This window comes from Cyprinus carpio, chromosome A1 (assembly GCF_018340385.1).
Source record: "Cyprinus carpio isolate SPL01 chromosome A1, ASM1834038v1, whole genome shotgun sequence".
NCBI lineage: Eukaryota > Metazoa > Chordata > Actinopteri > Cypriniformes > Cyprinidae > Cyprinus > Cyprinus carpio.
The window spans coordinates 38074956-38091753 of NC_056572.1; the positions used below are offsets into that span (position 1 = coordinate 38074956).

General features: G+C 39.9%; 2 protein-coding genes across 2 annotated transcripts in view; both read left to right on the forward strand.

Moving 5' to 3' along the window:
- Window positions 1–16798, forward strand: part of LOC109053278 (protein NLRC3-like) — a 426767-nt gene that overhangs the window by 87998 nt on the left and 321971 nt on the right. The window lies entirely within an intron of this gene.
- LOC109072909 (transmembrane emp24 domain-containing protein 1-like) lies at window positions 1570–9226 on the forward strand. The gene is made up of 4 exons (XM_042765641.1): window positions 1570–1847; window positions 3819–3916; window positions 4437–4623; window positions 8672–9226. The coding sequence occupies exons 1-4, from the start codon at window positions 1671–1673 to the stop codon at window positions 8888–8890; spliced, it is 681 nt and encodes a 226-aa protein (XP_042621575.1). The 5' UTR covers window positions 1570–1670; the 3' UTR covers window positions 8891–9226.

Below are 16798 nucleotides of genomic sequence, written 5' to 3' on the forward strand. Positions count from 1 at the left end.
ATGACCTAGAGACTAGCACACACACACACACACACACTCTCTCTCTCTCTCTCACAAACACACACTCATACACACACACCACACACACACTAACATATATATATATATATCACTTATGCGGATGACCTAGAGACTAGTACACACACACACACACACACTCTCTCTCTCTCTCTCTCTCTCTCTCACAACACACACCTCATACAAAACACACACACTCATACACACACACTCACACTCACACACACATATCGCTTATCTGATGACCTAGAGACTACTGCATTCATGCACACACACACACACACACACTCTCTCTCTCTCTCTCTCTCACACACACACAATAAATTTTACTATCTATAACTCTCTCTCTCTCACACACACTCTCTCTCTCTCTCTCACACACACACACACACACATATCACTTATCTGATGCACATATAACTTTGCACTCATGCACACAAACAAACACATACATACATACTCTCTATATATATATACACACACACACACACACACACGACTCTCTCTCTCTCTCTCACATCACACACACACACACACACACATATCACTTATCTGATGACCTAGAGACTATTGCACTCATGCACACAAACTCATACATACATACATACATACATACATATATATATATATATATATATATATATATATATATATATATATATATATATACACACACACACACACACACACACGACTCTCTCTCTCACACACACACACACACAGGGAGAGAGAGAGATCTGAGAGTTCCGGTGCAGTGAGACAGGAAGCAGTTGGCGTCTCTCATGATCTGTTGCACTGACCGTGAATCATCTCTGAACACACGCTCTCATGCACCTGCTCTCATGAAACTGGACAAGCGTCTGATCTCTGGTCAGTTTTGAATCAGTTGTTTTCAGTCACTCGCTGTGTGTTCAGAGTTCACCATCTCACTTTCATTCTTTTCACCATGACATTTTTTTTTTCACAGCTACACTTGTAACATTATACAGTTGCATTTACTTTGGTGCAATTTTATTTGCAGTTGAAGCATTTATGTGCATGCTGTACAATATTTATAATAATAACCACCAGCTTAAAGCATGAGAAATAGTGATTTTTGGCTTACCATTACTACCACTGCCAGTAAGAATAAGAATAAGAATAAGAATAATGCAACTGATTGCGAGTAATTTTATTCGTGTTTACTTATTTTTTTTTTTACCCTACACAAAGATTTCACTAGCAGGTCTCTGAGCAGCAGATGTTCAGTGTGGTTTGGTTGTGCTGCCATCTAGCGACAGAACTACATATCAGCGCGTCTAAATAGATCGCATCGTAAACACGTTCCACAGAATTCCACTTTGAGGTGTGAGATTTAAGTAATTATAGCTTTTATTATACCGTGTTTATGTCTATTAATGTATTTTATCTCACAGTTGTTTATAAAGTTTATCTTATCTGTAATTGCTTTATGCTTCAGGATGTTACAAGTGTCGGTGACATGGTTTTATGTGTAACGCGCGTCCTTGCGCGCTGATTGGCTGCAGCGCGGACACTCGGTGTGCTCTGATTGGCTGAGCGCCGCAGCAAAAGTTGAGCTACGGAAGCGGAACACTTCCGCTGCTGGACGGAGTTACAAACCCCGTTTAAAAGGCTCTTTCTGTATTTACAGCATGGATGACGCGCGGAGGATCTGTGCGTCTCTGCTCGGATGCGTCGCGTTGTTTGTCGGCGCCGCCAACGCGTTCAGTCCCATCGACAGCGAGTTCACGTTTCAGCTGCCAGCTGCCAGCAAAGAGTGTTTCTACCAGAGCGCCGTCCACAACAGCAGCATCGAGATCGAGTACCAGGTACAGCACGACCTCTGACATATGTGACGTTCAAGTTACGAGCAAACATGCTTGCAGTACTGGTGAGAGTGCAACGCTCTCAAATCGGTGTGAAAACGTTATTTATACCCCAGATAGACGTCTGCAAGACATCTGTTAAAGATCGCTTCATCTGGAAAGCATCTGCTGTGTACAAACATCTGATAGACGTCTCTAAGATGTCAGTTTTACATACATTCTAAATCATAAACATCTTAAAGGAGCCATGTGTAATGTCTGGCAAAAAAATCAAGTCATACTCCACATTCCATACCAGATGGGGGCAATATGCCTCAATAAAGTGAATTGGTCTACTCTAGAGTAACAAACGAGAAACGGCATAGTCTCTATGCTCCGCCCCTACCTTCACAACAACCCTAGAGCCATAGCCGAAGCCTAAAGGACGTTTTGCCTCCAGAGGAACGTTGGGTGATGTCAAGTGAGTTTTGAAACATGACATCTTCAAGCTACTCCCCTTCACCTTTACCAGTGAATATGTTCATATTCGTTTTGTTCATATTACATTTTGATTTGTATATACACATTATTTGAATTAAATTAATTTGACAGACAGCATTCTGTCAACATCATTGGTCAACATCAGACAGCTGATGTTGACCAAGCTAGCGCCAACCAACGTAACCAGAGCTGCCAACTCTCAAGCATTCACCGTGAGACACACGCAATTGACTCTTTTCACACGCTTTCAAAAACTTGACCGCTCTGAATATATTGAGTTAGTGCTCGCGCGGCCGGGGCGCTCTCTCTCTCTCTCTCTCTCTCTCTCTCTCTCTCTCTCTCTCGGGTTCATTATCATCGAAGACATTTCAAGCTTCTTAGGTAATGTTACATTTTAGCATCAGCTTGGTAGAGACGGGCTTTGGTAGATAACAGGCGAAAACCGGATCGGATCTGTGGGTAAGTTATAGCTAGCTAATTATCAAACGCAGCTACGGTTAGCCATCGAACAGCCTTCGATACATTTCTATTTTATAACTTCTCGAAAAAAATACGCAAACATATAAAAACAAACTTCTAGCGAAATACTAACAGCATCTTACTTACCAATCCAAAAGAAATTTTTCAAGTTCGGAGTCGAAGCTCATTTCTTTCAAGTCCATCAGTTGTCTCCAGCGATGGAAAGCAGTGCCGATGTTTACTCTGTTTCGGCTCCTTTTCTTATCGGATTTGATTTGTGATTCCGAGCGCGGTTGCTTAACATCAGGTTCCAGTACGCCCACAAGCCGTGCGAGTTATTCGTGTATTGCAGGTTGGCTGGTGGGTATGCTGCCCGCATATCGCCTCCCATGGCCGAAACTGGTATTACGACACCTGTCGGGCCGTGGCTAGTAATGCTAATGCTAATTAAGGTTGATATCTCTGCAGCACTATAACTTGACATTTTTTTTAATGACATCATCGCCCTTATTTCTTCTCATTCTTTTGATGCGTGTAGGTCATTTTTTGGATATTTTTACCTCAATTTTTACACATGGCACCTTTAAAGACATCTAGACGTCTATTTGACATCTGATAGGAAACGTCTTGTAGACATACTGCAGATGAACAAATACTCTAAAAATACGTCTTGTAGACGTCAAATAGACGTCTCTGAGATGTATGTGTGCTATCAGGGAAGTCACTATTCAAAAGTAACGCTCTCATGATGTTTGCAAAGACAAGAGTCCTTTCATGGTTTCACTCTTCTTTACTCTGGTTTTACTAGACGTACCAGAGTTAAACTGCAGTCTCTACATCAGTGAAGCGGGTGTGAGATGTTTGTTTATCGCGGCCTCACATCCGTGATGACACGTTCATCTTACTCAGATATTTTACTATTTACATTTTTGAAGTCAGTGATGTTTATCTTGTAAAACGTGCCGCCGTGTTGCTAGGGTGTTGTGCGTGGTTGCTAGGGTGTGCAGAGTTAGAGATGGTGCTGTGTTTGTGCAGGTGATCGCCGGAGCTGGTATGGATGTGGATTTCTCCATCATCTCTCCTCAGGGAATCCACCTGGTCTCGGAGTTTCGTCGCTCTGACGGCGTTCACATGTGAGTGCTCACTTCTCCCTCACTCACTTCATTTTGGAAATCATACTGTGGTACGTTAATCGGCCAGATAGCACACGCAAGTCTGCAAGACGTCTGTTAAAGATCCGGAAAGCATCTGCTGTGTACAAACATGTGGCATATGCCTCTAAGACGTCAGTTTTACATACATTACATTCTAATGCATAAACATCTTAAAGACATCTTCTAAACGTCTATTTGACATCTGATAGGAAACGTCCTGTAGATGTACTGCAGATGAACAAATACTATAAAATATACATCTTGCAGACGTCAAACCGATGTCTCTGAGATGTACGTGTGCTATCAGGCCTAATACCATGGTATTATCACACAATACTGTACTACTCCTGCCACATACTCCTGCTACTCCTGCCGCTGTTAAGTGTTCTGAACTGTCAGGATTGCGCTGGAGATCCGTGTTGAATCATTGCGTCAGTGTGATTGGCTGCCGCTCCGGCGGTCTGTGGTTACTCGCGTGTGATTGGTCCGTTGTTTTCAGGGTGGAGCCCACGGAGGCGGGAGACTATCAGATCTGCTTCGACAACAGCTTCAGCAGGTTCTCCGAGAAGATGGTCTTCTTCGAGGTCATCCTGGACAGCCCAGCCAATGACGCCGGGGCGGACGATGAGTGGGCGGGGCTTGGAGAGCCAGAGAGCCTATTAGAGTACAAGCTGGATGACATAAAGGCGAGTGAATCTGATGTCAGTCACATGATTATATAGTAAGGCTATCAAAAAAAAATTGAATTTCAAATATTCGTCGAATTTAAAATAAAAATCCACATTCGAATGCAAAAACGTTTTAGGTGTGCGTTAAGGAAGCTGCTTTAAGGCCCGGCCCGGGGACACTTCACATTCTGCGTTCCGTCTCGCGCACAGCTGCGTCCGCACAGCTCTCTTGATGATGAAAATGACAAAATGCGGACAGCCAAAGTATATTTTGGCCTTTATCAGTGGCGCACAAGATGCGATGACAATGGAAGTGTGTCATTGCATTATAATTTTTTTTATTAGCCTATCCAGTTGAAGCCACTAGATGCAGCGCTGCTGCGATGTTCTTTCAAAATACTGCAGAAAAAGAGAACATCAGTGTGGAGAAGATCTTGTTTACATCAAAACTGAACCCAAGCCGATCACACAGAATGCATATTTCGCGAATTTTCTAGAGGGACATCTATCACCGTTGCACTCACGTCTCGCACTACAGAGACACATGTTTAGAAAGCCATGTAAAATTAATGCATGTTCAACTTTTTAAAAACATATCTTGAGACTGTGGTTTTTCCCCATCCCACTGCCTCTCATGTTTTTAAATGAAAAATGTACTCTGTGTGATTGGCCCTTTGTATTAAACTATGCATGCATACCTGACGCTGTTTTGTTTATAGTTGTTTAAGCAACTTAATTATAATTGGTTTATAAACAATATTTTAAATATTATGCACTTTTTTTCCACAGTCATGTTATTCTTATGGTTTGAACAAACGTGCATTAGTAATATTTTGTTCGATGTGCCCCCTTGTGGCCTCAGGAGAGAAGCCAAAAGCTTTTCTTCACCCTCACTGAAATTATGCATTTTAAATTTGGATATAATTAAAATTTTGATAATATTTAAGTACAAAATTCGAATTGAGATTTTCAGCCATTTCGACAGCCCTATTATATAGTGCTGATTTATAAAGATATTAAGTGAATGACATTCTGTTCATTCCTCTGTCTACCACAGAAACAAACCAGCTCAGTGTGATTTTCATTTTTTTTTTTTTTTTTTTTTTTTTTAATGGGAATGTGTTTAATCTAATTGAAAATAATCTCAAAATGCGAACCATAAATTAAAGGCTTAATTTACTGTAATTTTGGCATTATTTATAAGATATAGTTAGGGCTGTGCAATTAATCTCATTCGATTGTCGTGCGCATCTCGTCAGTAAAGCCGGTCCGGTGATTAGTAGTAAATCAGCATCAGCTGCTTTCAGATGGAGCGGCTTTCACTACACAGAGCCGTAGTTCACTGACAAGCTAGGCGATATCACATTCGCAATTGAATGCGATTCATCTGCGATTATGAGGCCGATTTTGTCTAAGTGTCAGTGAACTACGGCTCTGTGTAGTGAAAGCAGCTCAATCTGAAAGCAGCTGATGCTGATGCTTTACTGACGAGATGCGCATGATAATATAGATATGGGCCACTCTAGAGAATTGGTCTAAAGTCAGAGTTATGTATGTAAATTGTATAATATCCTAGATACACATTTCTAGTAATTGTGTCGTTAATTCTCATATTGTATTTTCAGAAAGTTTTGGGATTTTTGTCCTCTCCCCAAATTTGTCACCAACGAAACACAGTAATAATAATTTAATTAGAAGGTTATAATGACCTACTTAGATTTTGCTTACATTTACATTATACATTTATTTTTTTGCTGTATTATACTTTTCTTTTTTCTTTTTTTTTGGAGGTAAATCAATAACAATTACATTTTTTAACAATATTTAAAGTGTAATTTATGAGATTTTTTGTATTTTGAATACAACTTTTTTTCTTTGCAAAATGCATTAAAAGTTGATCATACTGATTTCAAAGTTAAGGATTCATCGGTTTAAATATGCATTGAACCAAAAACTATCATCTATAACATATTAGCTGATAATTCAATATACTTTATTTTTGACCAAAAAATCCCATGTTTCGATAGTGACAGTAATGCTTTAGTAGCGACATACTAACTCACATACTAAAATACTACTGAAATACTAAAAAACTGCATAACTGCACCTAAAATTGTTTATTTCCCCCAAATATGAGGATTATGTGTTCCTTTTTGTCATGATGACATGTTTCAGTCGTGACGGTTTTAGTGATGTCACTACCGAAACTCCACCAAATGCTTAATTCGTAACAATTTTAGATACTTAGAGTCGATCTCAAAGATGCTAATCAGCCCATGGTTAGCTAGCACAGTTCTGAACAAATAAGGCGTTCGGTACATTCACAGATGCACACACAGATATTTGAGCACATTCACTTCAAAATGACGAGATCTACTCACCTTGTAGCTGTGAGATAAACATGTAAATATTTCCTGATCATGAATGTAGGGCTGTAGTTACTTTCAGTCTCAGCCAATGAACTTAAACATGCACTCTTTCGGTAGTGACAGGAAAATGTGGGACACATTTTTTAACAAAGTTTCATAATATATAAAATCAGAAATTTTTTTTGGGCTTCATTTTTTAACTTTGAAATAAGTTTGGGAGGTTTATATAAAATAATAGTTTATATTTTAATATCCTATAAAATATAATTTATTTCTGTGATGCGCAGCTGTATTTTCATCATCATTACTTCAGTATAAAGTGTCAAATGATCTTCAGAAATCATTCTAATATGCTGATTTATTATTAGAATTATCAGTGTTGTGCTTACAAATATTTTTTTGGAAACTGTGACATTTTTTCAGGATTCTTTGATGAATAAAAAGTTAAAATGAACAGCATTTATTCACGATATAAATCTTTTCTAACAATATAAATCTTTGCTATCACTTCTTAACAATTTAACACATCCTTGCTGAATAAAAGTTTTAATTTCTTTCAGAAAAATAAAGAATAAAAATGTACTGAACCCAAACTTTTGAACTGTGGTGTATATTGTTAGAAAAGATTTCTATTTTAAATAAATGCTCTTCTTTTTATCTTTTTATTCATCAAAGAATCCTGAAAAAATGTATCACAGGTTGCAAAAAAATATGAAGCAGCACAACAGTTTCAACACTGATAATAAATCATCATATTAGAATGATTTCTGAAGATCATGTGACTCTGAAGACTGGAGTAATGATGCTGAAAATACAGCTGTACATCACAGAAATAAATTATATTTTAATGTATATTAAAATAGAAAAACATTATTTTACATCATAATATTGTTTCTCATTATTACATTTTTTCCTGTATTTTTGATTAAATAAGTGCAGCCTGGATGAGCAGAAGAGACTTCTGTAAAGAATAATTTAAATGTAAAAATTGTTCTGATCCCAAACTTTTGAACGGTAGTGTACATGCAAATATATGGATAATAATTAGTGGGAAACTGTGTTTATTTAATTGAAAATAATCTCAATGCAAAACATTAAACAAAGCTTTAATGTACTTTTAGCAGTACATAAAGCATTTACTTTATTTTAGTGTTATTTATATACTATTATTTATTTATATTTCAATTAACATTTTATTTTTATTTTTTTATTAATTTTATGTCCTTTCATCATTTTTATTAAATTTGTTTAGTTTTTATTTATTTTCATTTCAGTTTTGATATTTTAATATTTAAACTTAAAATTTCAATTACTATATACACACACACACACACACACACACACACAGTATATATATATATAGTTGTTGTTAAATTAATTAAAAAATACTTCAAGCTAAATATCTTCTTTATTTAAATATTATGTATGTATACACACACACACTTTTTAATTCAAATTTTCGTCAAATTTAAGATCTTAAGTTTGTTTTTCATCTAATATTCCAGTTTTCATTTCAGTTACCAAACAATAACACTTTAAGCAGAATATAATTTGTTATTTCAATATTATACTCTTTCAGGGTCAGATATGACATTTTCATGATCGACGAGGTTGTTTTCTCAGATATTTCATAGATCTGTGATTGTATTTAACCCCGAGTCTTAAGGATGAAGTTGAAGTTGTGTTTCCCGCCGCAGGAGTCGATGGAGACGGTTCACCGGCGGCTGGAGCGCAGTCGTCAGATGCAGACGGTCCTGAGGGCCTTCGAGGCGCGCGACAGGAACCTGTTGGAGGACAACCTGTGGCGGGTCTCCTTCTGGTCCTGTGTCAGCCTGCTGGTGATGCTGAGCGTGGCGCTGACGCAGGTGTACACCGTCCGCCGGCTGTTCGACGACAGGAGGAGAGTCTGCTCCTGAGACCACATCCACAGTGCCTTCCAGTGACGCCAAATAACACTCCAGAGAACTTGAAATAATAATAATAATAATAATAATAATGATGATGATGATGATGAGAGACTGCAGATGAATCATCTGCTCCAGCAGAGATCATCACGTTCATCTGGTGTGAGGATGTAGGACTTGTCTTCCTGTCGCCTCAATGTTCATAGTTCTGTCTTTTTTTAGTCGTGAGATGATGTTGTTTTGGGAAAATGTGAAAATGTGATGTTAGTCAACAGGGAATCTTCTGTACAGCTCTGTGCTTTTTTAAAGCGTTTTACACAATAAACCAATAAAATGGGTTGAATTCAATAATCTGGTCCAGCGTATTAAATCTACTGTTTGTTTTCTAAATACAGTTATGGTTCATTTGCAGACGGTTCGTCAGTGTACATTATTCTGAAGAATGGAAATCAAAGTAATTGTAACGTAATAACTGATGAGTTTGCTTTTCATCAGATGTCATTAAACCCTCTTATTCACACAGAGACCTTCATATAGAAACACTTTTCCATTAGATTAATCCATCAATATGATCCGGTTGTTTTCTCATTAAAAATCCACTTTCACTTGGAAAATATGTCACATTACGGTAGTAAAAAGGTTAGTGAACTCAGTTTCATGTTCACTTCACATCCAATTTAATTCAGTTCAATTCAATTCAAGTTTATTTGTATAACGCTTTTTATGATACAAATCATTACAAAAAAACTTTACAGAAAATTAGGTTTCTACAATATTTAGTAGTGGCCTATCAGTGGTGACTGTCAGTTTATGTGCATACGGCAGAAATGTTCAGAAAAATCTATAAAAGACGTAAACAAACAGAAGATTAACACTATTAACAGCAATTACATGGCTCTAGACTAACTTTTTGCACTGGTGCACCAGCACAAAAGTTAGGTGCACCAAAATTTTTGACCGCATCGCAATTAACACCCAATTTAACACCGCATTTTTACAAGTTCACTTTTTTTTTTAATTGCTGTCCATATAGGCAATATTGACTTTTAGCCTAAATGATTAACTAACAATCTGGTCAACATAAAGTTCTTTATTTGAAGCACAATTCTACAAGAAAGGTAACTTACTGAAAGAGTGCTTAAAGTGCTTCACTGGGCTGAAATTTAAACTTAAAACATCTCAAGATAAATGAAATAAAAAGAAAATCTAAATTAAGTGTTTTAAGGGCTTCAAACTGAACATCTCATGGCTCAATGTCTTATGGACTATTCTCCATTGCAGTAACATGCCCCTCGGATGGCCAGCTCCTGTAGTTTGGCCTTCTTGATCTTTGGCCTTGGCTAAACCAGCTGGACTCTCTCTAGCAGCAAAATCTTCCAGACTTGGCCCCTCTACACTGATTCTGATCAGATCTTCACTGTGTCTGAATGAAGGGATGCTCTAGTGTCTGATCTGAACAGCTAAACAGTCCCTTAACAGCTTATTCTACTGTTTCAGCTATTACAATAGTTCAGTTTTGTATGTAATAGCAAAGTGATTATATTCCGTTTCGTTTTTTTAAGTTAATTTAGAAAAACGTTAGGAAGAATTTTTTGTTTGTTACAGTAAATATAAGTTTTAGTCTTTTTTAGATTAGATTAGATTAGATTCAACTTTATTGTCACTGCACATGTAAGGTACAAGGCAACAAAATGCAGTTAGCATCTAACCAGAAGTGCAATAAGCAGTAAGTACAGAATATACAAGGTCTAGAATATGTACAATAACTATACAGATAAGTATTATGGACATAATTTACATATTTTAAATACTATCAGCATGATATAGAGATAGGTGTACTATGAACATACTATACAGATGGAATATGTGAAAGTGTATGTACACTATAGGCAGAACTATGAACATATGGAAATAATTTACACTATTGCAATGGAAAGTAAAGTGCATAGAAATATTTCAGTGTGCAAATGGGTTATTCAGTGTTTCTGGATGAACAGACAGTAGTGCAAGTAATAGCAAGTTTACTGTTTCTGCTTGTTGTAAATAAATAAATAAATCGGTCAGATGTAGTGATGAAGTGGGGGAGGAGTCTGTGTGTATGGTGTGGGGGGTGTCAGAGGGCAGAGTTCAGCAAGGAGACAGCTGTAGGGAAAAAGCTGTTCCTGGATCTGCTGGTCCTTGTCCGGAGGCTCCTGAAGCGCCTCCCGGAGGGCAGGAGGTTAAACAGTCTGTGGTCAGGGTGAGAGGAGTTCTTAAGAATGCTGCGAGCTCGACGTAGACAGCGTTTCCTCTGGATGTCCTCAATAGCAGGAAGTGGTGTCCCTGTGATGCGTTGGGCAGTTTTCACCACCCTCTGCAGTGCCTTGCGGTCAGCCACTGAGCAGTTCCCATACCAGACTGTAATACAACTGGTCAGGATGCTCTTGATCGCACACCGGTAAAAGTTCACCACTATGGCTGAAGACAGCTGGTTCTTCTTCAGTGTTCTGAGGAAGAAAAGGCGTTGGTGAGCCTTCTTGACCAGGTTGTGGTTTGTGGTCCAGGACAGGTCCTCCGAGATGGTGGTTCCCAGGAACTTGAAGCTGGAGACACGTTCAAGAACCATCCCGTTAATGTGGATGGGGTCATGCGTGCTTCCTTTCTTCTTCCTGAAGTCCACAATGTGCTCCTTTGTCTTACTGGTGTTAAGGAGCAGGTTACTGTCAGCGCACCATGTGGCCAGGTGCTGTACCTCTTCCCTGTAGGCAGTCTCATCGTTGTCTCTGATGAGGCCAATCACCGTGGTGTCGTCTGCAAACTTAATGATGGAGTTGGATCCATGCACAGGCTTGCAGTCGTGGGGGGGTATAGAGGGAGTAGAGGAATGGGCTCAGCACACAGCCCTGTGGTACGCTGGTGTTAAGTGTGATGGTGGTGGAGCAGGTGTGGCCTGACCTAACATGCTGAGGCCTGTTGGTCAGAAAGTCCATGATCCAGTTGCAGAGGGAGGTGTTAATGTCCAGGTCTCCAAGTTTTTGTGGTCAGCTTGGAGGGAATGACGGTGTTAAATGCTGAACTGTAGTCAACAAACAACATCCGTACATTTGTGTTGTTATTGTCCAAGTGTGTGAGTGCAGAGTGCAGCACTGTGCATACTGCATCCTCTGTGCTCCTATTCCTGCGGTAGGCAAATTGATGTGGGTCCAGTGTGGGTGGGAGGCAGTCTTTGAGGTGTGCTAGGACCAATTACTCAAAGCACTTCATAATGATGGGTGTGAGTGCTACAGGGCGATAGTCATTCAGGCACATTGGGGAGGAGTGTTTCGGCACTGGCACAATGGATGTGGACTTAAAACATGTTGGCACAGTTGCTTGGGTGAGGGACAGGTTGAAAATGTCTGTGAAGACCCCTGCAAGCTGCTCTGCACATGCTCTAAGCACACGTCCAGGAATGCCGTCCAGGAATGCGTTGATCCGGCTCAATGCAGTGTGGACATCTGTGGAGGTGAGTTTGAGAGGTTGGTGATCTGCTGAGTGTGTGGTTTTGGTGGCCGTCTCCTTGCTGTCGCTGTTGAAGCGAGCATAAAAGTAATTTAGCTCGTTAAGGAAGGAGACGTCTGTTGGAGTGGAGTTACTTGACTTGTAGTCACTGATGACCTGGATGCCCTGCCACATGCGTCGGGGGTCAGAGTTGGAAAAGTGTTCCTCTACCTTCAGCTTGTAGCAGTACTTGGCCTTTTTGATGCCCCTTTTCAGGTTAGCTCTGGATTTACTGTAGGCCTGCGCGTCATCTGACCTGAAGGCAGTGTTGCGGGCTTTCAGCAGAAGTCGCACCTCCTTGTTCATCCATGGCTTCTGATTAGGGTGCGTTGTGATCTGTTTTTCTGTTGTAACACTGTCAATGGTGGTGTTGATGTAAGTCAGTACAGAGGAGGTATAGATGTCAATGTCCGTGTGAGAGCCACAGGCAGCCTGAGAAGCAAACATACTCCAGTCAGTGTGTTGAAACCTGTCTTGAAGTAAAGAGTCTGCTCCAGTTGGCCACACTTTGATGGTCCTCACTGATGGCTTCACACGGTTCCCACAAGGCGTCGTTCACTTGCAGAGCGCAAATTTATGGAGGGTGCATAAGATTGAACTAGTGAGTTTAGGTAAGTTGGCGCCGTGCCAGTGGTCGTTTTGTAGGCAAGCATCAGTACCTTGAATTTGATGCGAGCAGCTACTGGTAGCCAGTGTAACCTGATGAGGAGAGGAGTAACATGAGCTGTTTTTTGGCTCATTGAAGACAACCCTCGCTGCTGCATTCTGGATCAGTTGTAGAGGCTTGATAGTACATGCAGCAAGGCCCGCCAGGAGAGCATTGCAATAGTCCAGTCTGGAGAGAACAAGAGTTTGGACAAGAAGTTGGGTGGCTTGCTCTGACAGGAAGGGTCTAATCTTCCTAATGTTGTATAAGGCAAATCTGCAGGACCGGGTCGTTGTAGCAATATGGTCTGTGTACCATCAATGTTTGTGTAAACATGATCCAAAGTTTTGTCTCCTCTGGTGTGGCAGGAAACATGCTGATGAAATTTGGGGAGCACTGTCTTTAATTTGCAGTGATTAAAATCACCCCCGACAATAAAAGCAGCCTCCGGGTGAGCAGTCTGTTGTTTTCTAATGGCCGCATGTAGTTCGTTCATAGTAAGCTTGGCATTAGCATCCAGTGGAATATAGACTCCAGTTATAATGGTGGAAGTGAACTCCCGCTGCAGATAAAAAGGTCTACACTTAACCATGAGAAACTCTAGGTTAGCTGAGCAGTGTCTCCCAACAATGACAGTGTTCGTACACCAAGCTTTGTTGACATAAATGCACAATCAACCACCTCTTGTTTTGCCGGAGTCATCTGCGGTTCTATCTGCCCGGACCGTGTAGCGTCCGGCTAGCTCAATAGCATTATCGGGTACGTCGCTGTGTAGCCATGTTTCTGTGAAAACCATGACATTGCAGTCCAAAAGTCTCTTACTGTGGGTGATGCGAAGTCGTAACTGATCCATTTGTTCACCAGTGACCGCACATTAGCGAGGAAAATGTAAAGAGAGCCGGAGCGGTGTTAGCTTAAGCTTAGCTCTTAGACCTCCGCGCTTCCCCCGCCTTTGTTTACGATCTCCATGCCGCCTGTGAGCACTTCTGCCCGGCCGGGTAGAGTGCGTAGCCTTGGGTGTTCTGGCGATCTCAGGGATGAGTCGAAGATTGGTGATAAAACTCTTGGAAAAGTCCTCACCGATATCCAAAAGCTCCCGTCGGGTGTATGATGTTAAAGCAAAGCTGTTCAGTACGAACAGACCCAAGATGAGCAGGAAAAATACTGCAAAATTGCAAAAACTGGAGAGATGCTGAGCCTCGCGATGTGTTTGTGCGGCCATCTTGGTCTTTTAAAGTAACGACCAAGCGGCCAGTGGCAGACAGTGAGCCTATGTTTGATCAATTTAGCCTTCTCAAATCATCACGACTCGCCTCTATAAAATCTATAGATATAAAACAATTCAAGCATAAAACAATGTTTAAATGTTAGACCCAGATAAATGTGCACTATATCCAATAGTTTGTGCGGAGATGCTTCAGCATCATCTGAGGTCCTCTGAGGGGTTGGCATCATCTCTTCTCAGGTGTTCTGGATCCAGACTAGAGTTTGTGTAAATCCTAGTTACAAAACAGAGAAACAGATAGAGACATAATTAGCGTAGCTGCTGCTCCAACCAAGTAAAATTAATTAGTTTAACCCAAGCTAAAGAATAATAATGCACAATTGATCAGATATAACTGCAGTCACAGATTATGAGATGCATTATCTGAATGCTTGGCCAAAGAGGTGTGTTTTTAATCTAGATTTAAACAGAGAAAATGTGTATTCCAAAGTTTGGGAGCCAAATGTGAAAAAGCTCTACCTCCTTTAGTGGACTTTGCTATCCTAGGTAAGTCCAAAAAGTCAAAAGTCCAGTGTTTTGTGACCTTAGGGAGCGTAATGGATTGTAGCGTGGTAGAAGACTAGTTAGGTACACAGGAGCTAAACCATTAAGGGCCTTATAAGTAAGTAATAATAATTTGTAACTGATACAGAACTTAATAGGTACCCAGTGCAGAGACTGTAAAATTGGGGTAATATGGTCATATTTTCTTGACCTGGTAAGGACTCTAGACGCTGTAGATGCATTTTGGACTACCTGTAGCTTGTTTATTGAAGATGCAGGACAACCAGCTAGCAGTGCATTACAATAGTCGAGTCTAGAGGTCATGAATGCATGAACTAGCTTTTTCTGCATCAGGTTGGCAATGTTTCTAAGATGGAAGAATGCTGTTTTTGTAACATGGGAAATATGATTTTCAAAAGACAAGTTACTGTCTAATATAACACCCAGATTTTTTGACAGTATAGGAAGTAACAGTACATCCGTCTAATTGCAAATTGTAATCTACGAGAGTCTGTGTACTGTTTTTTGGTCCAATAAGTAATATCTGTCTTATCTGAATTTAATAGGAGAAAATTATTTGTCATCCAATCTTTTACATTTTCAACACACTCTGTTAGCTTAGATAATTTAGAAGTTTCATCTGGTCTTGTTGAGATATATAGTTGAGTATCATCAGCATAACAGTGGAAACTAATCCCGTATTTTCTAATTGTAGAATGTGTTCCCCCTTAACACATGGACTCTTCCAGTCACCCCCTGTCATCCAGTGTAAAATGGACTATTCCTGAACTTTCCATCGGAGTTCGCGAATTGACGGAGAAGAGAGAAGGTGGATGAAAACGGGAAGGCAAACTGTCTGAATATTGTAGATAGTTTGTAGATTCATAAGTATTAGTCCAAATTAGAGGAAATTTTATCGTTTGTGCGTGTGCGTTCATCACGACGTAAGTAATTATATCATTACTGAGCATTCTTAGCAACTGTAAGGATAAATGCCATTACGCCTGTATAAGTGTTTACATTTTACTATTGTTTACATGATCATGCTCCACCGCTATTATACTGCTACTATTCAGTATTACTCATGTTAATTACTGTCAATTTATGCATATTTAGTCATTACAAATAAGGATGCACGGCCGCGTCTCAGGTAGCGCGCATGCGCTCTAGAGTTGTTTACATCGCTTGCACAGCAGAGATGTTCACGTGAACAGTTCATGCGCAGTGTTAGCGCACACACATACTTTGTATATGTTTATACTGGACACTCATTTCCACTTATATAAATAGTTAGACCTTGATTGTGATATTGTCTGTTACATTTATCTCCATTGAACAGCCATTTCAAATAAGCTTTATTTAAGTTGTTGTTTGTATACATTTATATTCATACTTATATTTGTATTTTATATTTTCAGAACCACACATCTATGAACATCTAATAAAGACAATTTGGATTATTTGAGTGAGACATCATTGTTCTGACCGGGCAAACTGTAGCCTTCACCCAAACCCGGACTAGCAATAGAGTGCAGATTAAGAAGAGTTTTCACTAATAATATTACCAAAGGGCAACATGTATACTGAAAATAGCAGAGGGCCTAGGACAGATCCTTGTGGCACTCCATACTTTATACCATCATAGCAGTTATTTGAGAATTGGCTTACTAGACATATGGAGCGTAGCATCCTGGAGATGTTGTTCGACAGGAGTTCTGCTCCGAATCTGCTGGGGTGCAGGCCATCAGCACGAAAAAGCCTAGGAAAAGATTCCAATAATTAACAAAGAGCAGTTTCTGTTCTTTACACCATGACAATAATCATTCATTTAATTAACCATTCAATAACCATTCAAAGCAAAAAGTCTACTGAGTGTTTTGTGTTCTTTTTGGTGTGTGGGATGTAGATCAGGCTCCTGAAGTCCCTCTTCAGTGTCTCCGTCTGCCGCAGCGTAGTGACGTTAACCCCCGGCGTGAAGCACGACCGC